This window comes from Syngnathoides biaculeatus, chromosome 20, assembly GCF_019802595.1.
Source record: "Syngnathoides biaculeatus isolate LvHL_M chromosome 20, ASM1980259v1, whole genome shotgun sequence".
NCBI lineage: Eukaryota > Metazoa > Chordata > Actinopteri > Syngnathiformes > Syngnathidae > Syngnathoides > Syngnathoides biaculeatus.
The window spans coordinates 7956134-7979149 of record NC_084659.1 but is presented as its reverse complement, the minus strand read 5'-3'; the positions used below and the strand labels follow the sequence as shown (position 1 = coordinate 7979149).

The 23016-nt window shown below is 46.0% G+C and overlaps 3 protein-coding genes across 7 annotated transcripts in view; 2 read left to right on the top strand and 1 right to left on the bottom strand.

The window, feature by feature from the left end:
- Window positions 1-635: 635 nt before the first annotated feature.
- On the top strand, window positions 636-8128 carry cracr2ab (calcium release activated channel regulator 2Ab). Of its 2 annotated transcripts, none has more exons than XM_061806832.1 (17): window positions 636-776; window positions 845-956; window positions 1770-1959; window positions 2024-2170; window positions 2676-2766; window positions 2820-2915; window positions 3000-3187; window positions 3429-3500; window positions 3576-3624; window positions 3714-3796; window positions 3930-4449; window positions 4533-4668; window positions 5440-5521; window positions 5689-5803; window positions 5876-5977; window positions 7512-7588; window positions 7954-8128. In XM_061806832.1, exons 1-17 carry the CDS (start codon window positions 636-638, stop codon window positions 8039-8041), a joined length of 2289 nt encoding a protein of 762 aa, XP_061662816.1. In that variant the 3' UTR covers window positions 8042-8128. The 2 variants fall into 2 exon arrangements, with proteins under 2 accessions (XP_061662816.1, XP_061662818.1); XM_061806834.1 differs by having other exon boundaries at window positions 707-776; window positions 4023-4449.
- A 111-nt stretch (window positions 8129-8239) lies between these two features.
- On the bottom strand, window positions 8240-17769 carry LOC133493924 (protein arginine N-methyltransferase 8-B-like). Of its 3 annotated transcripts, none has more exons than XM_061807926.1 (11): window positions 17641-17769; window positions 15518-15669; window positions 14845-15060; window positions 13203-13358; window positions 13029-13092; window positions 11893-12035; window positions 11710-11797; window positions 11528-11643; window positions 10436-10586; window positions 9230-9351; window positions 8240-8576 (listed from the first exon to the last, which is right to left on the bottom strand). In XM_061807926.1, the coding sequence occupies exons 2-11, from the start codon at window positions 15584-15586 to the stop codon at window positions 8493-8495; spliced, it is 1209 nt and encodes a 402-aa protein (XP_061663910.1). In that variant the 5' UTR covers window positions 15587-15669; window positions 17641-17769; the 3' UTR covers window positions 8240-8492. The 3 variants fall into 3 exon arrangements, with proteins under 3 accessions (XP_061663910.1, XP_061663908.1, XP_061663909.1); XM_061807924.1 differs by lacking the exon at window positions 17641-17769 and adding an exon at window positions 15736-15873; XM_061807925.1 differs by lacking the exon at window positions 17641-17769 and adding an exon at window positions 15736-15873 and having other exon boundaries at window positions 10436-10523.
- Window positions 17606-23016, top strand: part of tspan11 (tetraspanin 11) — a 60027-nt gene continuing 54616 nt past the window's right edge. The window contains exons 1-3 of one of the 2 annotated variants that reach the window (XM_061807927.1): window positions 17606-17764; window positions 19814-19924; window positions 20290-20481. In XM_061807927.1, coding sequence (XP_061663911.1) covers window positions 19838-19924; window positions 20290-20481 — 279 coding nt within the window. In that variant the 5' untranslated portion in view covers window positions 17606-17764; window positions 19814-19837. The remainder of the gene's footprint in view (window positions 17765-19813; window positions 19925-20289; window positions 20482-23016) is intronic. The other variant, XM_061807928.1, reaches the window with a different exon arrangement.

Genomic DNA, 23016 nt, shown 5'->3' with positions numbered 1-23016 from the left:
AGCAAGAGCACGTCGCACAGAAGGGGCCGCGCGGCAGCTGGAAAAGCCCCGGGTCGGCTTCCTCCTGACATCACATGGTCGCAGTATGACTGAGTAACTTTCAGCGGGGGAGACTTCCCATGGCGATTTTCTCGCTCTCTTTCTGCTGCTTCATTCACGGTAAGAAGTTATCATGTTATTTGTGTCATCCGTAGCTTGGAGTGTTTGGAAGCTGCAGAAGGGAATGTTTGGCGTCCAAAAAAGGCTTCCGAGCAGTTATGCGGTGCGTGTACAACTTTAAATGGGTGCGCTACATCGACTGTTGGGTGAAAACGGTTCCCTCTCTTGGGTCTGAATAGCTTTTGAGAAAGTAGAAGTGTAGTCATGATCACCTACACTCAAATCTTCATTTTAAAGGAGTTTTTAAATCATTAAGTACACTGTATGAGCAGAAGTACTGGGCTAAAGGTCGCTGGGGTTGAAGCGTAAATTTGAACTCTGTTAATGCTTTTTTTTTTTTTTTTTATCCTCCCCTGTGTTGTCATGACAACCCAAAGGGGTCACAGCGCTTAACGCCACCCCGGCGTCTTGATTCCCCGCTGACCTAAATGCCCCTCGGAGGTTTCGGCCACCGTAGACGACCGGGTACAGTCGGCATGGAACGCGAGGAGAGGAGCGGGCGGGCCGGCGGTCGCGGCTCGGGCTGGGGTCGCATCGCCCTGCTGGACAAGACCAAGGAGTTCTTCCAGACGTGCGACGTGGAGGGCCGCGGCTTCATCACCCGCACCGACATGACGGTGAGAGTCAGCGTGGGGAAAGCCCGGCGTGTTGGAAGCCGTCTGAAGTTGTCGTGTCGCGATGTCAGAGGCTCCACAGGGAGCTGCCGCTCTCGGCCGAGGAGCTGGAGGACGTCTTTGACTCGCTGGACGCGGAGCGCGCCGGTTACCTCACGCTTGAGGCCTTCTCTTCTGGATTCAGTACGTCTCCCGGCAGAAATGTTTACCATTTATTATTTGTGATGATTTGAAAAAACAACAACACAGTATGCATGCTTCCTCTGGTGTAATCCAAAATCACTGCCCAAGGACAGCAAATTTTTTTTTAACCATTTAGCTCAATACAATTGTAATTACTTTTTAAAACTTGTTTTCATAGCTCTTATTTAACTTGTATGTGCAATATAATTTATATATATATATATATACACAGAGAGAGAGAGAGATTTTGTTTTGTTTTTTGTTTTTTTAATATTTGAGCGCAGTATTGTGCAAAATGGGTGGCACAGTGGATCAGCTGGAGAGCGTTGGCCTCACAGTTCTGAGGTCCCGGGTTCACTCCCCCTTCGTGGATTTCCTCCGGGTGGGCACTACGGTTTCCTCCCACATCCCCAAAAACATGCAACATTAATCGGACACTCTAAATTGCCCCAAGGTGTGATTGTGAGTGCGGCTTTTTGTCTCTATGTGCCCTGCGATTGGCTAGCGACCAGTTCCGGGTGTGCCCCGCCTCCTGCCCGTTGACAGCTGGGATAGGCTCCAGCATGCCCCGCGACCCTAGTGAGGATAAGCGGCAAAGAAGATGGATGGAATGTGCAAAATTCTACAGTGTTTTACAATATTTGCAAATACATGACCAGTCAGAAGTTTTGAATCACTTTCTAATGCCACTCAATGGAAAAGTGTCCCCAACCTTGTAACTGTTCGTATATTTTGACCTAAACCTCCATTTTTATTTTTCCCCTCATTTGGAACTAAATGTGGGTGTGTGGCACCGACCGCCTTTTATCTCAGGCCAGTTCCTCCGCGGCCGGAGAATCTCTGTGACCGATGAGCCGGTCCAGACGCAGGATCGGCCCCTCGGGACCAAGGAGGCCTTCTACCAGAGCCAATGGGAAGCCAAGCTGTCCGGCGGAGAGGACGAGGAAGAGGGACACTTCTGCATGCTGCTCGACAGCCTGGGAGCCAGCAACGTTTTCGAGGAGTGAGCGGCCGACGAGGCGACTTCCGAACCGAAGGCGACCGCTCACGCTTGCTCTCCCCTCCAGCCCGGACGAGGTCCGCGGCCTGTGGGCGCAGCTCAGGCGAGATGAGCCTCACCTGCTGTCCAACTTTGAGGAGTTCCTGGCCAGGGTCACGCATCAGATCAAGGAGGCCCGCCGGGAGAAGAGGGAGATGGAGAGCGCCCTGCAGAGGTCAGAGGACGCAAAGAAGTCCTTCACGCTGGGCTCGGGAGGCTTTGAACTTTGGGTTTCAAACCGGAGTTCGGGTTTCAACCATACTGGACTGGTACAATATGCACAACGGTGATCTCCTTCCCATGAAAGCGTGTTTAACTGTAATTCCACATGGAGCAATCTAGTAAAGACTTTTATCCATGTCAAATGACCGCTAATCTTAGCCTTGAGCCTGTTCGAAAACGCACAGCGGCCTCAGCGGTGATTTAGTCCATGTTGTGTTCTACACTGAAGCACGCTTGTCATGTTCCGACGTAATTGGGGTCACGTTCCTGTGGTACGGCGCGCCTGCTAATTAGCTTTTTCTTGTCGGAGGGGAATGGAGTACCATTCAAGACAGGTTTTTTTTTTTTTTTCAAAAGAATTCTTGTACGTGTGCAAAAGTTGGCACGACGCGATAATATTGTTCCGCTCGTGGGTACTGTAGAATTTGCTCACTCTCAGCGCGCGTCCTCCCGTGCAGGAAGGCAGCGACGCACGACGACGAGATCCGCCACCTGTACGAGGAGATGGAGGCGCAGATCAAGACGGAGAAGGACCGGCTGCTGCTGAAGGTACGTCAGGTCCGTCTCCTCCATCCGCTTTCTCGTCAACTTCGGCCCCGCAGGACTCGGAACGTCTCCAGTCGAGAAGCCAGGACTTGGAAGAGCAGCTGTCGTCCAAGGAGAAAGAGCTGGAGATGCTCTTCCAGAAACAGAAGCGGGTGAGTAACCGCGTTTAAGGTATTTTTCACATGGCTTCTTATTTTATTTTATTTTTTTTAAAAAAGTTTTTGGCGCGTCTGTAGTTGGAGCTGGAGTGCCGCGAGCTGAACAGCGAGAAGCGGGAGAGCCACGTGGAGAACGTCAAGCTGAAGGTGACCAACGACGAGCTGGCGCGGGCGCTGGAGAGCACCAGCCGGGAGCTGCTGTTGGCCCAGGACCAGCTGGCCCTGCTGCAGGAGCAGGCCGCCCGCCTGCACCAGGAGAAGGAGATGTGGGTGCCTGCAACAGTGGACCATTTGTCTCAAATGCATCTGCAGCTAAAACCGGGGTTATCATTTTGATAATGCAGATATCGCTGAATGTTTTGTCTTTGAATTTGTTGGTGGCCTGCCTCAGAGGTCACCGTCCAACCATTAAGAGCCACTCGCGTGACCAAAATGAGTTCTTTGCCCTACGTGTGCTTTCCTTCGTCATCACGGTTCATGTCGATGGTCGCGTTTTTGTTCCTCCAGGGAAATGTACCGAGTGACTGAGGGACTGCAAAGAGAGAAGCAAAGCCTGATGAAGCAACTCGATCTCCTGCGGTACGTCACATCACCGCTTTTCAGCTCTCTATTAATTTTCATCTGCATGTCTTCTTCTTTTTGTTTTATCCTCAGAGAGATGAACAAACATCTAAAGGACGAGCGTGACATCTGCTCTGGTGTGGTAAGTCTTCAATTTTTTCATAATTTGTAAACCAAAAGAAAAATATATTTCTAATACATCATTTTCTTAATTGAAAAAAAAAAAACAAGCCACGAACTTCTCTAAGGAAGAAACAGAAGCAGCGAGCTGGCCTGGCCAACGCGTTTGACGACAGCAGCCACCCTGCCAAAAGGTGACTCCTCCGTCATTACGCATCATCACGGAGGAAAAACAGAGGATATCTGCCAATTTTTGTTTTTTTTTTTCATTCCATAATCCACGCATTTAACATTTGAGGACATCCTCTGTTTCTCCCGTCTCCAAAGATCCCCCGTGGTGCAGGATGTCTCCTACCAGTCTCTGGAGGCCTTGCCTATAGAGCACCTTCAAATCGTGTTTGTTGCTTCCTCCTCCTGTAGTGAGGACGACGCCGTCGCCGTCACGCCCGTGAAGAAGAGCACCGGATTGGCCAACGGCTACGGCGGCCCCGCCCCCACCAAAGCCGCCAAGGCCAAGGGCAAGAAGGCCGTCGCCAGGTCCTCCAGTTTCAGGAGGTCCGGGAGAGAGCGGGCCAAGAGGCCGGAGACCAAGCCCGACGTCGAGGACGAGGTGCTGGACTCCCCCCCGGGCGGGTGGCCCCTCCGCCGGGTCATCTCCATCGAAGAGGACCACCTGCCGCACCTCCTCCAAGGGGGGCCGCAGCTCCTCCTCCACCAGCTCAGCGAGGAGGAAGACGGGGAGGGGGCGCAGAGCGACCTGGAACACAGGAAACCGGGACAGTTTTCCCGGTCGAAGACGACACCCCCGTCGTCGCGGGGGCAGCCTGTCGGGAAGGAGACCCAGCACGTTTGTGACATCCTGGCTTTTGGAAACCAGCTCGCTCCCTTTACATTTTTATATCGATTCTTTTTTTTTTTTTGTCATTTAAGATGGCAGAAGTGCCCGTGTTGGGCCCCAGTCGTCTATTTAAGGTGGTCCTGGTGGGCAACTCCAGCGTGGGCAAGACCTCGCTTCTGCGCTCCTTTTGCGAGGGACGTTTCCACCCGTCCACCACGGCCACTGTGGGTCAGTAACTCAATAACTTTTTTTTTTTACTTATTAAGATAAATCACATGAAAAGGCTTGCAAAGTCACCGAAGATTATGTCAAAGAAGATTAATTTCTCACTTTCATCTCTCCCACTCCCGCTTTTTCTTTTTTGCTGCTCGGCGTATTGTGTTGTAAATGCACGTATTAATCCATTCGCTGAAATGGAAGCATTTCCTCTTGAAAATTCATTTTTAACTTCAGGGAAAAATATGAATTGAAAAAATAGTGCATCAAAAAAGGTGAAATTGTCCTCCATTTCTCAATCAATATTACAAAAATAAGAAAAATAAAATGCAATATATTTTGTAGATTTCCCTCCATATTCTTCAAATTAAATGTTTTATATATTTCCAAACATTCTCAAATTAATGATATAATTGTTTCTTTGTATAGTTTTAAATTTGTCGGTGACGGCTGGAAACATACAAATGAAAAAAATAAAACATAAAATAACTATAAAAAAACAAAGTGAATAAAGTAAAAATTACATAAATAAAACAAAACTGGATGTAGTTTTTTATATATTGTGGACTAAAACCAAATATGACCCAAAAAAATTTCCTTTGCGCAAATTTCTCAACGAGTAGTTTTCAGGTAAATATTGAATAAGTACACTCGAATTACCTGTTCACATTTTCCTTTCCTTTCTCAGCGAGTAATATAGAAATAAAATGTACGGTTGTGCATTTTTATTTTAACTTCGGCCTTTTCCGAGTGACTAATACATCAGACTCGACTCTCCGTCAGGGATCGACTTCAGCGTGAAGACGTTAACCTTGAACAATATGCAGATCGCGATGCAGCTCTGGGACACGGCGGGTCAAGAGAGGTGAGCAGCCATCATTTATTCCCCGCGCCCGTTTCATCTCCCCCTGGCGCGTCCTCTCGAGTTTGCCGGCTCAGCGGAAAAGCGCAGATGAATCAACGGGATGGGTTTTCGGAGTCCCGCCTCCGATTCGTCGAGGGTTAAGGAAGTTCACGGTGTCGCCGCCGCAGGTATCGCAGCATCACCAAGCAGTTCTTCCGCAAGGCCGACGGCGTGGTGGTGATGTACGACGTCACGCTGGAGGAGAGCTTCAAGGCTGTGCGACCCTGGCTCGCCAACGTCAAGGTGACGGGAACCCCCCACCCCCCATTTAATCTTCAAGTCCTTTCAGACACATCCAACTTTTTATTTTCTCAGGACGCTGCAGGAGAAGGCGTCCAAATCCTCGTGCTGGGCAACAAAATGGACATGGATGCGGATAGAGAGGTGTCCTTCAAAGCGGCGGAACAACTGGCAAAAGTATGCCGACATTTGGCAGCGATCACTTATTCACGTTTGACAGCAAAATCGTTGTCATAATAGCTTAAAGAAAAATAGAAATTTGCTATCATGCTGGTTGGTGCACATATGCCAACATGTCGTTTAGAGCTTGTGAACCTGCGTCACCGAAATCACGTGACATCGCCACATTGCCGGTCAAACAAAGCATTCTTCAGTGCGGAGTCTGTTGAGACAAAAACGAAAATACGTCTTCTAGCACGACGCCCAGTTTTGTCCCAAACAGTTAAACATTTAGAAAGGTGATAAAAAACGAATATACGTGGAAAAATGAGAGACACTCGGCATAGAGGACCCATATTTAATGCTGAAGTCGATGTTTTCGCCGATAAGAAAGTGGACTGTTAACCCGCCTACGCTTGTCTTGGACGACTGGATCTACGAATGGATCTGGTGAGTGAGTCGTCGAGATTTACACGGAAGAGTTTGAAAGTGCAGAAAAGTCTGTACGCATACAAACACTTCGTTGCTGCATCTGTTCTCAATGGGCAGACGGCTCCTGAACGCGGAAGCGTGTTCGGCTACACGTTAACCTTTGCCGAAATCCATCGATCTTTTCAGCTGGTGTGCAACACAAATACCAATATTGAAATAAATCACCCCTGGTTATACAAAAAACACTCATTCATTGACCCATTCATGGGCAGAGTGGCAATTTTATGCCTTATTGAGATCAAAGTCTCCTAACAGGCCACAATCAAGAAAAAAAAAAATTCTTTTTCGGTTATGGTTAAGTTATATGCTAACTTTACTAAGTGATAATCTTGTGCCAAAAACGGGACGCTGCCCGCCAGAGGGTACTTGGGTTTTCTTAGTCGATGGTCCCAAAAACCAGAATCAGATTAAAACACTTCAATATTTTGATATACTGAAAGACGTAATGCGTGAAAATCATAATGTCCCAAAAATGGGACGCTGCCTACGAATGAGTTAACCCATAATATAATTGAAAAAAAAAAAGAAAGAGGATGGAGTCGTCTCCACGGTACATACACGGAAGCGATTGCGGCCACACATTGACCTCCCTGCTATGACGGACCGTTTTAATTTTTTTTTTTCAATACGCATTGTTCTCGAATGAGCCAATTTGGCATTATAAATCCCTTTTGGAAATTTGAGATTGAGAAGAATAATTCCTACCTGAAATGAAGCGATCGCTACACAGGCGTGCGTGTATTTTGGTTGGGCACCATCGTGCGTAATTGCCGGAATCCATCGGTATTTTCAGCCGGTATTCCGTAGAATGATCTCTTTCGATATCTGTCTCGTCCGTTGTGACAACCAACAGCACAACAGTTCTCTGGGAAATTTGAAAAAAAATGTCCCCGAGTAGTTCTTTTTGACCGGCAATATGGCGCCGTGAAAATGGTGACATCACGTGCACGAGGTCTTTACCCGAACTAAGGCAACCTTTTGCCAGTTATTCACGAAAACCACCACCTGACAACAGAAAAGAAATGAACAAAAGTGCTCACGTCTTGCCTTTCCCGTGCAGGAAAACAAGGTGATGTTCTACGAGGTCAGCGCCTACACGGGCAAGAACGTGACCGAGTCCCTCACCCACCTGGCCCGGTAGGATCACATCACTTCAAAACCTTTTTTCACCAATAATGTCATCTACAACTTTTACAACTGTTGGAAAAAAAACCAATTGAAATTATGTGTTTGTGCACCAATTATAATCCAATCAAATATAAGATCAGAAATGTGAGTCACCAGACACGTGCCTCGATTTCATATTACGCCGTTTTGTTCAAACACATTGCTGCTCATCACTAAAAGGAACAAGTGGCGACAGCGCTGTGTTCCGGGGCTGCTTTTCGACAAGTGGAACTTGGGCCTGAGACAGGGTGGAGGCAAATTATGAACAATTTGAGACATCAGTCGTTGGCAGTGGGTGTTGAGACTTTTTCTATCCGCTGTGTGCGGTTCCTCAGGGTGTTGATGGAGCAAGAGGACCGAGTACGGGACACCACCGTCATCCTGAGCGCTCAGCCCTTCAAGAAGAAAGCCTGCTGCAAGTGAACACGCCTTGGTGGAGGTCTTCTTTTGTACAATGCAATAAGCGAGGATGTTCATAATATGTTCTGTACGATATCATTGTTGACGAAATCAGGCTTGTAGCACGAGATTTATCTCCACTGTTAGTCATGTAATCACCTTTTAAGAACGAATAAACCATTTATTCAGTTCATAATGAAAATTGGAAAAGTTGACGTCGTTTCAGCTTTAATTCATCAGCTCTCTTCAACGTTGACATTAGTGTTAGGTTTCCCGGCGCTCTTGACTCAGCAAAAGCCCGCTCATGCTCAACAATTACAGTCAAAGCGGGTCGATCTGGCCCACGACATGACAGGAGAGTCCAAAGGTTGGTACATTCGTCGGCGTGTCCGTCATTTTGGTGTTATTGCTGATACTGATGACATCACTGAGGCTGGCTGGGACGAGGGTGGGCCGGGCGGTGCGTTTCCGGCGCCTAGCGCATCTTGTAGTCGTGGGAAATGGCGGCGTCGCAGAGCTGCCCTTTGAAGTCGAGCTCCAGCGTGAACTCCAGATCACGCTGCAGTTACAGAACAGGAAAACAACCAGCAAGCGGATTTTATTTTTCCCAAACCTCCTGTTACATCCCCCCCGGCATGTTAAGTCTGTCCCCCTTGGTCATTGTTGTTGATCAAAATGACCCAGTTTTAAGTTAAAAGAAATTGACATGTAGTGGTTTAACGAGGGTAACAAACTATGCGAATGATTGGAGTGTTTTTCTTTAAATTTTCCATCTCTTTGGATCAGAGGTGTCAAACTCAAGGCACGTGGGCCAGATCCGGCCTGCCACATGATTTTATGTGGCCCGCAAAGCCAAATCTAGAGTTTCGATTTCCACGAGTCTTGTAAAAATCTGTACCAAAATTTCAAATGGTTATGTATCATAAATGATCAAGTTGAGATATTACTAGACATGAATAGTCGAAAAACACATTACCCTTGATTTCTGGTTCATAAATTGACGGTACGATTAAACATTTTGATCGTTCCACAGTTAAAACAGCCCTCCGAGGGAAACTCGAACCACAACGTGGCCCGTGAGAAAAATGAGTTTGACACCCCTGCTTTAGATAACGGGTCAGATTGACCCAGGAACAGGATCGCTGTTCCAGAGAAATGAACGTAACAGGAAGGTCGACAGGTTTTGAATGAAGGCGCGTTTGTCTCGCTTACCACGTTCTTCTCGTTGGGCCTGACGGCGATGCTGCCGAATATCTCCTCGCCTTTCTTCACGGTCAGGTAGTCCTCCAAATAGAAGACCGTCTGCTTCCAGTGCGTGCTCGCCGCATCCGGCGCTGCGGAGGAGCCAAACGGGGAAGTTGACGCGAGCGAAAGGAATCACTCCAGACAGGCAAGTCGAGGCGGCGTCGCTCCAGATGCCGCGGTCATCCCCGGCCTCGGGCCCGCCGACGGCGCAAACCAAACATAGAACGTCCTCTACGCGCCATTATGCAACTTGAGCTTACATAATACCGTGGGCTTCTCGCACGCCATGTTGGCAAAAAAAAAAAAAAAAAAAACGGTGTGACAAAGAATCCACAATATGAGTTATGTAAATGTATACATAACAGGTACACCTGCTAATGAGATGATGTATCGCGTGATGCATTCACAAAGGGCGGAACATTTTTTTTCAGGTTGCTTCTCACCTCTGCTAAAATTATAAGCCCAAATCATGCTTTCATGTTTACAAAATTTGACAAACACGATGGGGGGCGACGCTATGGTTATAAAATATTGATTGCTCGAATTAAAAAAAGCTTATAGTGAGTGAGCTAAAAATGCTCATTTTATTCTGATGAATGTAAAACATACTATTAGAATGTGATTTTTGTACAAAAGCCTGCGATTCATTTTTATTTACGTCAAAGTTTCAAATTAAATTGAAATATTTCAATTTAATGTATTTTTTAAACCTGAAAATGCGACTGCGAATTTTGTATCACAGCAAAAAAAGTTACTTGTCAAATTCTTTAATTGTTAAAAAAAAAGGAATTTTTGCAAAAATCTTGCAAAAACCTCAAAATGCTACTGCGAATTTTGTATCACAGCAAAAAAAAGTTACTTGTCAAATTCTTTAATTGTTAAAAAAAAAAAAAATGGCAAAAATCTTGCAAAAACCCGAAAATGCTACTGCGAATTTTGTATCACAGCAAAAAAAAAAGTTAGTCAAATTCTTTAATTGTTAATGAAAATATATATTTTTGCAAAAATCTTGCAAAAGCCTGAAAATGCTACTGCGAATTTTGTATCACAGCAAAAAAAAAAGTTACTTGTCAAATTCTTTGTTAAAAAAAAAAGGCGATTTTTTTCAAAAATCCTGCAAAAACATGAGAAATATTCTGAAAATATGTTTTGTATCCGGCGGCGGGGCCCCACCAGTGGAGAAGCCCGTCTTCTTGTGACACTTGCTGAACTCCACGCTGAAGTAGGTGACCAGCGCGTGCACGTAATCGTTGCGCTGGACCTGCAGGGAGAACGTCGACGTGAAGGTCAGGTCGTCCGGCTTCACCGTGTAGATGTCCACTTCCTGTGCGCGGAGGCGGCGGAGGAGCAACCACAACAAGTACTGTAGGCTTTTTCTCGCCGTTCTTTGCAACATGTCAAGTTCGCACCCCCACGCAGACACACGTATATGTTTATCTGCCATGATTAATATTCGCCGTGCACGTGTGTGTGTGTGTGTGTGTCCGCATGCGCCCACAGGTTGAATCACTCCGAGCGAGCGAGCGAGCGAGCGAGAGCTCACACTACGCATGCTGCGCGTGTGGGCGGGCGGGTGGGCTGTCGTGCGTCTGTGGCCGGTGACTGTGCCGCATGATCACGTCACGCGGAGACCACCGTCGCTGTGGCTCTTTCTCGCAGGCCACTTTGCACACATTAGACAATAATGTTCACTTTTGGTTGTTGCAGGGAGACAAATATTGACAAATTGTCCGTTTAGTCACAAAAAAAAAAAAAAAAAAAGCTTCCTTCCAAATAGTTCCAACACCCAGAGTTGCCCGAACTGTTCATCTGAGCGCACGTATTTTACTAAAGTGGCCCCCCAAAACATAAAATCATGAAATATCAAAACCACAAAATACACATCCATCCATTTTCTTAGCCGCTTGTCCTCACAAGGGTCACCCTGAACTGGTTACCGGCCAATCGCAGGGCACATTGAGTCAAACAATCGCACCTAGGGGCAATTTAGAGTGTCCAATTAATGTTGCGTGTTTTTGGGATGTGGGAGGAAACCAGAGTACCCGGAGAAAACCCACACAGGCACGGGTAGAACATGAGAACGCCACACAGGCGGGGACGGGATCGAATCCGGGTCCTCCGAACTGCGAGGCCAACGCTTTTCCAGTTGTTCAACCGTGCCGCCCCACAAAATACACATTTTGTCCTCGTTATTTAAAAAAAAAAAAAAATGTGCATGAATTTGAACTTTTAATTTCAAAAATGTTGCATTTTTTAAAAAGGTACCTTGAGCAGAAAGGCGTTAGTGACCACCTGCTTGGGGTCCACCACGTCCACCAGGGGCTCCTTGATGGCCACGTTGCGAATGCAGCTCATGTCGAAGCCGTACACGTTTTCCCACCCTACGCACGCACAGATATGAAATGAATATTGTGTGTTTGAAAGCTACAAAAGAAAAATGGACTCACAGTGGATCTTGAAGTCCTTGTACTGCCTGTCTTCTATGGCCACCACGTAGAGCGACGCTCGGTCCGGGAACATCAAGCCTCCCGGTTTCTGAGCGCAGGAAAAGCTTCAGCGTCCGCACGCACCCACTCAAAGGTCGCAGGTCACCGCCGAGCACCCCCCACGGCTCCTCTGGCGTACCGTACCAGCCACTTGTCCCTGGCGAAGATGACGGTGTTGAGCATGGACTCGTAGAAGAGGCAGTAGCCCATCCACTCGGAGATGATGATGTCCACCTCGTCCACGGGGAGCTCCACCTCCTCCGCCTTGCCCGGGAAGATGGTGATGGCTGCGAGCGCACACGCACACACATCCATTTTGGAATCATTTTTTTATGCACGTCAATCACACATTTCATCTGTTCCAGGTCGCCATTCGGGGATCTTCACAGCAGGATCGCAAGCAGGACACTCGCAGTTGGGCAAAAATTGCTTGTAAGTATTACTGTACAGAAAAATGAGAACTAGCTAAAATCGTGACATCGTGTCATCGGATTATGCCGGGATGATTTTTGCTCCATTTTTTGGTGGTATATTTGTGATTTTTATCCGTGCTTTTACATCTTGTGATGTCACGTCATTTACAATTTTACATACATTTTCGATCAGAGGCGCATCATAAGTCCTCAAATGTATTTCTCGAGCAACCGCAGCTCAAACAGCGCCTTACATATTAAAGGTTGAACATAAAACATAGTTCATAGTAATAATCACAAAAGATATCTTCTTTCAAAACTAACTCCTCCTTCGCCTCCACTGTGTCTTCGACCAAATTGTTTGCCATCTGCTGCAGCCAACAAATTTCAGAATTTCACGCCAACGCTGTCATCCCCCTTTTCACCGGGTATTTAAACACAATTTCGGTAATTGCGAAGCAAAATTTTTAAAAATTAGATCTGCGTGAAACAACCCGATCAGGTCATCATAATATTCCGACTATTGCACGGCTGCAGGAAATCGCATTGTCTTTTTGACTCTCCTCATTGCGATGGTGGCTCAAAAATATTGCTTGACGTTTGGCGGTCCATCCATTTTCTTTGCCGCTTATCCTCACAAGGGTCGCGGGTAGTGCTGGAGCCTATCCCAGCTGGCATCGGGCAGGAGGCGGGGTACGCCCTGAACTGGTCGCCAGCCAACCGCGTGCAAACTCCACACAGGCGGGGCCGGGGATCGAACCCGCGTCTTCAGAACTGTGAGGCCAACGCTTTACCAGTTGATCCAACGTGCCGCCCGTTTAGCGGTCGTGATGCAAAAATATGCAAATTTTATTGCTTGGGGCTTACTGTTGTGCAGGTGATTGGACTTGATGATCTTCTCGGAATATTCCGATATGCTGGAACATTCAATCTGCGGGAAGCGAAAGCGGAGTTGTCACGTGACTTTTCGGTCGAACACTCCGATGACTCAGTCAAGTCGCACTGGTGGCACCGCGCAAGGCGTTCTTTCTTTTTGCTCACCCCGTAGACGTGTTTGGCGCCGGCGTTTGCGGCGAACATGGACAGGATTCCCGTCCCGCTCCCGACGTCCAGCACCACCTTGTCCTTGAACACGTGCTTGTTGTGGTACATGGCGTTGCGGTACGTGAGCGTGCGCACCTCGTCCTTCAGCATCTCCTGGCAGTGGAAGTGGAAATCGGTTCATACACGCCGCAGAATTTGGGCCAAAAGTCTCAGCGCCGGCGTCTTGAAATAGACGAGAGCGTAATCGCGACTCCTGCGGGACTCACCCGATATCCGATTTCCCTTCGTTCTTTGTGCGAGAGCAAAAAGCCCGACTAAATTTAGAATCTCTTGGTGGAAAACGTCCCCAAAAGTTTCCACGCTGCCACCTTTTAACAGGCAAAGTCATTCCTTAAATAACGTTTGAAAAGGAGCGTCGTTCGAGCAGCACGCTGATGATGACACTCGCTAATGGAATCATCATCGCTTTTGCCAAAATTCGAGTAAAACATATTTGAGGGCGTTCATGAAGAGAGTCAACCTTCGCTCGGCTGGAACTGGACCTGAGCCCGCCAACGTGAGAAATGTCCGTCTATTAATATACAAGATGAGCTGGACAGAAATGGGGAGAAGAGTCAAAGCAAAAGTCTTCGTAGCCCCCCCAGTTCAAAAGAATATTCAATCAGTGAAAATTAATTTTGTCCAACTACTCCAGGGGTGTCATTGTAGTTATGATTTCCCTCAGAGGGCCGTTACGACTGTGAAACAAAAATATTGAACTGTCTCATCATATTTACATCATCAATTTATTAACTAGTTTTGGAATCGGAAATCAGGGGTAATGTTTTCATTTCCAACTATTCATGTTTGGCAACACAAAAATGATTGTGGTATCTCAACTTTACCATTTATGATACACAACAATTTGAAATTTTGGTCCCGATTTTTACAAGAATCATGGAAATTGACACCGTGGATTTGGCTCCGCGGGCCACATAAAATCGTGCGGCAGGCCGGATCTGGCCCTCGGGCCTTGAGTTTGACACCCGTGAACTACTGAAAGGTCGCAGTTGCGTATTGTTGTGCAATTATTGGACAAAATCCTACTGAATTAATGCATTCCCCCCCCCCATTGCACAAGTCTTATTTGACAATTGTTAAATTTGAACCACAATTATATTTTATGTTTTATCCAAAATATTTTAACACAGTCCTTTCAAAATAAAATCACTTGATTAGGAATATATATATATATATATTTGTTGTAACTTTATTTCCACTTTTAATTACACTTTAATGATAAATGTCTTTTAAAAATAGAATTTAGCTTTTTAGTAAAAAAAAAAAAATAGGAGTCGTTGTTCAATACAACTGAAATTATATTAGATACGGCGATGAAAACCAGTCAAGTCTTTTTACTCTCTGCATTCAAACTGAGTGTTTTTTTTTTCCACATTAAACAGCCAACCACTCCTTTTGAAGCCAACGGCTCCCTTTGGCTATTTCATGGCCTGCCTCTGCCTTGAAGATATGCGTCCCTGGTGAATGTCTCCCTCTCGAAATGTAAAATATATATATTTTTTTAAATCCCGCTGAATGTATTACTGATCGCACAAAATGTAAAACGTGTGACCATCATGCAGAAATGTCAACGTTCTACCTCATGGATGCCAAAGTGGGCGTAGGAGTCGAAGTAGTAGTCCTGCGACGTCATCTCTTCGGGGCTGATGAATTTGGCGCCGGTGCCCCGAGCGGGGCGGGCGGCGTCGCGAGGGGTGTGGGAGGTGCGGGGCGCGTGCTGGGCCGCAGGCACTGGTTTGGCCACGCAGGTCTGCTGGGTGGACCGGGAGAAGTGGGAGGTGACGGCATGGTGGCGCTGGGGGGGAAAAAACAACAGCTTCAAATGCTAAGACGTCGATTAAAAAATATGTAATACATATAAACAACACATTGTACAATTGAATAAAAAATATATATTGAACATGCAGGCGCTACTTTCTGGCAGAGGGGTTCCTTATATTTAGTCCACTCGGGAGCAGCGAAATATTAGGAACCCCACCAGTCCTGAGGCGACCGGCACCTTGTTGGGAACTGCAGCACTTTTCATGTTCCAATAGGATTGCATTAGTCGCTGTGCCTAATAAAATGGAGCCGGCGATTTCAGCACCGCGGACAGCGAACTCGCAGCTTTCTTACGCGAGCACGTGACAGTCCCATCTTCTTTTTTTTTTTTTTTTTTTTTTTTTTTTGCAACGACGACTATCACGCCCATAAAGTGCAGCGGGCTTGAGCTCACGCGTGGATCTCGTGCCAAGCCGACGTCCTGTACTCACCTCGCAGCCGTCCGTCTCCGCCATCTTCCGCCGCAGCAGCAAACAACGCGACGAGTGCGCGAGTCCCATGAGAGCCGGCGAGACTTGCGCACGAGATTTGATTGACCCGGCCGGCCCCGCGCTTGGATGTGTGTGCAAATGTCGCGCGCCACCTATTAATAATCATACAGAAAAGGGGAAGAAAAAAAGTTGCACAAAAGGTGCGTTAATGTTCTCACTCAGTGCACGCCTGCAGGAGGTTCCAGGTTCGATCCCCTCCAGCTTGTGCACGCGTGCATCTTTGAGTCAACGCCTGGACTCGCGTGCGTGGCAGGTCGAGGCTCCTCCGAAGTTTTGAGCACACAACACAGTTTCTCTCTCTCTCTCTCTCTCTCTCTCTCTCTCTCCTCTCTCTCTCTCTCTCTCTCTCTCCTCTCTCTCTCTCTCTCTCCTCTCTCTCTCTCTCTCTCTCTCCTCTCTCTCTCTCTCTCTCTCTCTCTCTCTCTCTCAGGATCTCCTCTCTCAATCTCTCTCTCTTTCTCTCATTGCTGAGGGGCGTTCAAGTCTGCGGGGAAAAATGAAATTTCAGCACCGAGCCGCGTTATTTGGTACACTTGCAATCCCAAGCAGTCCTACTACATGAGGACCAATGGCATTCATATATTTCAATGTCAATCAATATTGCATTTCCAGAAAATGCAATTGAATTTATACAATGACAAAATCCTGCTAAAAAATGCAATTTTTTTAATAATTTGAATTAAGTATATTTAAATAAAATGTATCTTTTTATAGAACTGTCAAAAATCCTATGAAATTAATGCCATTATATTATCTTTTTCTTTTTAAATAAAACCCATTAAATAAGGGTCCAACATCAAGAAAAATAAATAAAATAAAAAATATTTTCTTTGACTGAAATTACAATTAAATTTATCTGTAGAATTAATTTCTAAGATGGAAAAAGATGACACGCTGTGGCGACCCTTAACGGGACAAGCCAAAAGGAAAAGATGTAGAATTAATTTAATTTTTGCATTTTTTTTAAATCTAAATTTACAAATTGCTCTTAAATTATCACCATGCCACAAATAGATAAAAAAAAACACCCCATGGATGTGATGAATTGTGGTTACAGTGAGGTATTGTCAGAAACGTGGACAATACACGGTTGTTTATGAATATGCATACGTCATATTTATTATATTTTACTCCGCATTACACCCAGAAATGCCCTCCACGCACAAAGCAAGAAAGAATATGCCTCTTATTCCTTACTTAAAAAAAAAAAAAAACATAAGTAGCCGCATATATTTAGATTGTGCCAGCATGTGTACAACTTCATTCTTGTCTATATCAGTTGTGATATGAATCATGTCTGTTGCAAATGTGCCGCGTTTATTGCTTTGCACATGCAGGGTGAGCGGGCAGCAGTTCCAATGAAAAGGAAGCTGACAAAATAGAGCAACGTTTCACAATGAATGTCCCTGAGTATTTTTCATCATTTGATCTTTTTGCTCTTCATTCATGACTTTCATCTCCTCCCTCTTTTTTTCCTCTCTCCCTCCCAGATGTCTCTCTCGCGGGCGAGCGTCCAAACGAGCAGATGTCAAAACTTGGCTGCCGTATTGTGAATTTTAATGACATTTTGTGTGTTTCAATTTTTTCCCCCTCCCCTCATACCAGTAGGCCTCAAGGCATGAGAGCAGAATGAGCATTTATATGAGCCCCCCCCCCCCACCGAGTATGAGGAAAATAACCAGTGTATGGAAAATTCTTTGTCCTCTTTTTATGGGGAAATGCTAAAGGGTCCCTCCGCGGTTTCCTTGCAACCGAGGCTGCTTTGTGCAGTGGAATTCAGTCCGTCAAGCGGCTTTGTTTCTTTCTCTCACCCCATGTTGACCCTTCCCACAAGTTCAGAATGCGAGGAGTTCAAATGCTGTCGGAAAAATGACTATTTCTACATCAACACTACTTTTTAAGGTTTTACATCCGAAATATTGATATTGATACTCTAGTCATGTAAACATATTCGTGTTTTTACGTGTTTTTTTTCCTTTCTATGAGTTCACCAGGGTTGAAATACACGGTAATGGCTGTTGAGTTGTGAGGAAAAACGGAATGTCCTCAAAGGCATCACAAACCTCCGCCGGACAGCCTGTCAGTAGTCAGCTCGACTCCGCTTGATTGCGGCGGCGATTCCGTCGGCTCACGTTCGATCGCAACAGCGACGGAAAAGGGATATTTCTCCTCCTTGACGCCGGCCCGGTGAGTGTGTTGTCATTTACGCCCAAAAACGTCGATTTGATCGCAGATCGGACATGTTTTTCCCCGTTCAACTTTTTTTGTGCGCTGCGCGTCAATGACGCAGGTGGTCGGGATGATGTCGTTTGGGGAGATGAGGAAAAAAAAAAACCCCAAAACATTCGTCCGTGAGCGGGATGTCAATAAACTAAAGGTGTTTTATGACCACTTGGGATCGGTTGACAGCTGACGCGTTTGATTTACGGGACTTGTTGTTGGGATGCTCGATAAACGGTGGGGTACGGCCTACTTGCAAGCTTACGTTAGTCATGCCAAGGACCGCTACGTCAATTTCGCACGTTACGTTTACGTAAGGTACTGTTTTACGTCAAAATACAGGCGTGTGTCACTGATCTTTAAAAAAAAAAAAAAAAGACTAATGGCTCATTGGCCACCAAAACCGAACTCGCCATCCGCCATCTTGATACTCCCAAAATAAGCATGCCGACCTGCGCAGCGACAGCGATTAATTGCGTTAATTGCTGTACCGTGGCTGTAAGAAAACATTCCACAGGTAAATTAGAAAGATTGACTTTGACGCTGTTAAAGTTTGTTTCTATAGTTTTTTTTTTTAATTTTCTGATGAGCTTTATTCACTTGAACAAAGTTTTGTTTACGGTTGTTGTGGTTCACTGTTCGCGCTCTGCTTCACCTTCATGGAAAGGGTTCCAATTACGCCATCTTCTGTGTCATAGAGGTCAGAGAACACAGGTGATAGGTGCAGCCTGAAGTTTTTTATTTTTTTTCTATCGTTAATTTTTCCGATTGGTCTCAGGACTGTGGTGACGAAATTGGAAACCTATCCGTAGGCCGACGTTTTTTTGCGAAAAAGCGATGTCAATATTTTCCCAAACTTCATCAGTGATAAGATAAGCACTTTTTCTGTGAAATTTTTTGATGAATTTCATAATACAGAACTCTGTAAATTGAATTTGATTTTTAAATATGAGGAACAAGTTTAAATTTTCTGTCTGAAGTAGGACATCGCAGAGACAACAGATGAACAATGCGTTTCACATGGATTTGCTCATTCTGAGTCCTTATTTCCAAAAATATATCCAACTCATTGACTTGAAATTTAATATTTTTGTGACAAAAAATGCTTAGCTCTTTTGCTATGTTATGATGACAGTGCTTCACAGTGTATTTTGGCAGAAGTTAACATGTTACGGAAATCTGGCCCTGGGTAATTTGCAAGGTTTCTTGGTAGTCACGGTGTTCTACGTCTTTCCCTTGCACTCAGCCTTTTTTGGCTTACCAAAAATCCTTCATGTTACCAGAACTGAAAAATTGTCAAGCCCACACGACCAGTTTTAATTCTACATGCCAAACTTTGAGGAAAACCCCCGCCATAATCCGACCTGCAAACCGTGCCGTCCACACGTTTTGGGAGTAGCAAGATGGCGGCCAACTGGCTTCAACCAGTCGACATACCGCTCGATGTCTATGCGCTATCCAGTCCTTTTTTTGTTGTTGTTGTTGTTGTTGTTTTGTTAGATCAGTAGCGTGTGTTCATTAATTATCCCAAGAATAATAAAATACATTACGCCATTTTGTTGTCATACTTTTCCTGAGCGTATAGTTTGCATCAAATCGGTGGTTTGCTTCATTTTATTAGTTTATTGTTCACAAGTACATCATTTATTAGCGTACCTCACTGCACGTTTATGTCAATTTACTTGCTAAATAGTGTTTTGTTTTTCAACTTATTTCAGTCACAGCATTGCGAAATCGTGCGTATCATTGCACAGGTCACAGCTTGCACATGACATTGATCACAGTGCTCATAAAAATGTCTTGCAGAGCATTTGTTTATACGGGCGGAAGGCTGCCGGGCCGATCAATGAAAGTGCTGCCCACACGAATCAGAAAGGGCATTTTTATTTACAGAGCTGAAAACTGCACAGCATTTCGTGATTCAGAGTTTAGAACCTGCTCGGTGCCGTGAATAATTCACGATGTCGTGGCGGCCACGTCCGTCCGCCAATCCGTCCTCTCGTGTTCTCCCGGCAGCACTGAACCGGACGAAGGAGGAAGATGTCGTCCGCTTACAAAGACGGCGAGGAGGACTGGCTGACGGTGTGTCTCAAGTACCTGCTCTTTGTCTTCAACTCGCTCTTTTGGGTAAGTCAGAAGAGATCAATCCGCCGCTAACGATGCACTTATTTTTTAAAAAATGCTTTCGTGTTCCCTGCAAAGTGCTGGGAGAGCCGCGTAGGAGTTTTTGGACTAGGTGCGTAATGACTCATAAATTGGCTTTGGCAACTCTCCACTCTCGGAGTTACTTTAAAACATTTTTGAAAAGTTTAATGCAGACTGAGTGCAGCTAAAAAAAAAAAAGCTTGCAGTCTCTGCAGGAATTTTTCCTCCAGAGGAAGACATTTGGACCCCACCCTTTTTATTGTTAACGCAGGAAGCGGCGGGGTCAGGGTTTTCCCCCGGTCGGGGGTCGACGTCACCATCCGTAATGCGTCTGCCGGGCTTTTCAGGTGGGCGGTGCCGGCGTCCTGGGCGTGGGCGTGTGGACGCTGGCGGAGAAGAGCGAGTTCCTGAGCCTGCTGGCGTCCAGCGCGTTCGCCGTGGCCGCCTACATCCTCATCCTGGCCGGCGGCCTGGTGGTGCTGACGGGCTTCCTGGGCTGCTGCGCCGTCATCCGCGAGCAGAGGAGCTGCCTCTCCGCCGTGAGTGCGCAGGCTTGTGTTGACGTCATGTTCGCACTTATATTCTAATCACTTCCTTTATGGAAATTTGTTTTACATTTTGTTTTTCTTTTGGGTTACGTTTCTCAATATACGTAAGGAAGTTCAGTCAGTGAGTTGATTTTACAGGTGTGCATTAGATGAATGTAGGCTAGGGTAAAAAATGTCAAAAAAGACAAAAGTATATTAATATTTGACTGATGGCACATTTTTATTTTCATCGAATTAAAGGGGAATTCTGGTGATTTGGATTAACACAATTTCCAATCGGTCATGCCATATGTACTGTATCTTGAATATGTGATGTTAATCTGCTCCCATTTAATGGAAGATTTTTATTAGCAATTATGAATTTTCATGGGCGCTGCCATTTTGGCGAGTCACATGTGCGCTGATGCGACGTAATAGGCGCGGAAACAAAGGCTCGATTACGATGGGACGCAATTACGGCCAGCGCTGATTTCTCGGATTTATCGTCATCTGGCGGCACGGTGGGTCAGCTGCTAAAGCGTTGGCCACACAGTTCTGAGAACCCAGGTTCGATCCCGTCCCCGCCTGCGTGGAGTTTGCACGTTCTTCCCGTGCCTGTGTGGGTTTTCTCCAGGCACTCCGGTTTCATCCCACATCCCAAAAACATGGAAACATTAATTGGACGCTCTAAATTGCCCCTAGGTGTGATTGCGAGTGCGGCTGTTTGTCTCCACGTGCCCTGCAATTGGTTGGCAGCCAGTTCAGGGTGTCCCCCGCCTCCTGCCCGTTGTCAGGTGGGATAGGCTCCAGCACTCCCCGCGACCCTCGTGAGGATAAGTGCCAAAGAAAATGGATGGATGGATGAATTTCTCGAGGGGAAAAAAACGTATTTTCTGTTTTGCGAAAAATGTGAATTCCACACAAAAGAGAAAATGTCTCAGAAAAAACAACCCATAGTTGTATGAGGAAAAAAGTTGTGGCAATCAAAATGTGATTTTTTTTTTTTTTTTTTTTTTACAAGAAATAAAGACCGACGGTTTTACAATTTTACATTAATGTTAAGAGACACGACAGATTTGGCTCGAGCACTCCCTGCGACCCTCGTGAGGAAAAGTGGCAAAGAAAATGGATGGATGGATGGATGAATTTCTCGAGGGGAAAAAAACGTATTTTCTGTTTTGCGAAAAATGTGAATTCCACACAAAAGAGAAAATGTCTCAGAAAAAACAACCCATAGTTGTATGAGGAAAAAAGTTGTGGCAATCAAAATGTGATTTTTTTTTTTTTTTTACAAGAAATAAAGACCGACGGTTTTACAATTTTACATTAATGTTAAGAGACACGACAGATTTGGCTCGAGCACTCCCTGCGACCCTCGTGAGGAAAAGTGGCAAAGAAAATGGATGGATATCCTCATCTGATGAAGAAACATCAGCATCGGTTGATCGGGAAGACGGAGGAATACATCCATATGGATTTGAACCTGTGGCAGTAAGTAATGTTGAATATTCGAATGGTTCTTCCAAGGGGAATGACGCGGAGTCTGACAAGCGAGCCCCGGCGGCCTTTGTTCGTCCAAAGAACCATCTGACAATTCATCATTATTTACAGCCACAGGTTCAAATCTGCAATGACCTAATTCCTCCATCTTCCCGATCAACCGACGCTGCTATTTCTTTGTCAGATGAGGATAAATCCGAGAAATCAGCGCTGGCCGTAATTGCGTCCCATCGTAATCGAGCCTTTGTTGGCGCGCCTATTACGTCACATCCGCGCATGTAGGTCACGTGACTCGCCAAAACGGCGGCGCCCGTGGAAATGCGTAATTGCAGCTAAAACTCTAAAAACAACATTCAATGAGAGAGGATTAACATCACATTTTCAAGATAGAGTACATATTACATGACCTGTTGGATACATTATGAATCCAAACCACCGGAATTCCCCCTTTAAGCACCCACTGACCCAACTCAGCAGCAAATCTGTAAATTTGCCATTTTCTTTCAGGTCAAAGCACGAATCTCCCGTTTTGTAGCTGTCCGATGTAGCGCGTGAGGCGTTCATGTCATCGTGTGACTTTACGTACATCCTCTTTTCTGGGCCTTTACGGTGCATTCAAAGCATCATCTGAGCGACTGTGGCCGTCACGTCCGCAACGTTTTCTCCCCCGCGAGCTTTTCGGAGAAAGTGACAAATGGCGGCGACGAGCCCCCCTTGTGCTGCCCTCATTATTTTACACAGGCAGGTGGTGAACCTCGGCTACCGCCAGACTTATTTATAGGCTCCCATCCATCGTCTGTGGATGGACGGATGCGGCGAAGAGGCGCCGGCGGCGAGTACGTTTCGGGCTTTTCCAGCCTTGCGTTGGGGTTCGATCGCATCGGCTTGCTTTTCACACGTGTAGTATCCGCGCAAAGGACCGAGTCCAAAGTGTGTGGGCGGGAAGCACAAAAGAGGGCGGCGCGCGTGACCGATAACGGGTCACGCCGAGCATTTTCCACGCCGTCCATACAAACTCCCCGCTTCCACGCAGTGGTTTATTGGACT

What these genes read in the sequence shown, in the direction of transcription:
- cracr2ab (XM_061806832.1), top strand. Translation starts at nt 636, where the DNA reads ATGGAACGCGAGGAGAGGAGCGGGCGGGCCGGCGGTCGCGGCTCGGGC. An exon ending in TCACCCGCACCGACATGACG is followed by an intron (nt 777 to 844) that starts GTGAGAGTCAGC and finishes TCGCGATGTCAG; the next exon opens with AGGCTCCACAGGGAGCTGCC. An exon ending in GGCCTTCTCTTCTGGATTCA is followed by an intron (nt 957 to 1,769) that starts GTACGTCTCCCG and finishes CTTTTATCTCAG; the next exon opens with GCCAGTTCCTCCGCGGCCGG.
- LOC133493924 (XM_061807926.1), bottom strand. Translation starts at nt 15,586, where the DNA reads ATGGGACTCGCGCACTCGTCGCGTTGTTTGCTGCTGCGGCGGAAGATG. An exon ending in GCGCCAAACACGTCTACGGG is followed by an intron (nt 13,093 to 13,202) that starts GTGAGCAAAAAG and finishes CGCTTCCCGCAG; the next exon opens with ATTGAATGTTCCAGCATATC. An exon ending in CTAACGCCTTTCTGCTCAAG is followed by an intron (nt 10,587 to 11,527) that starts GTACCTTTTTAA and finishes CTCCGCGCACAG; the next exon opens with GAAGTGGACATCTACACGGT.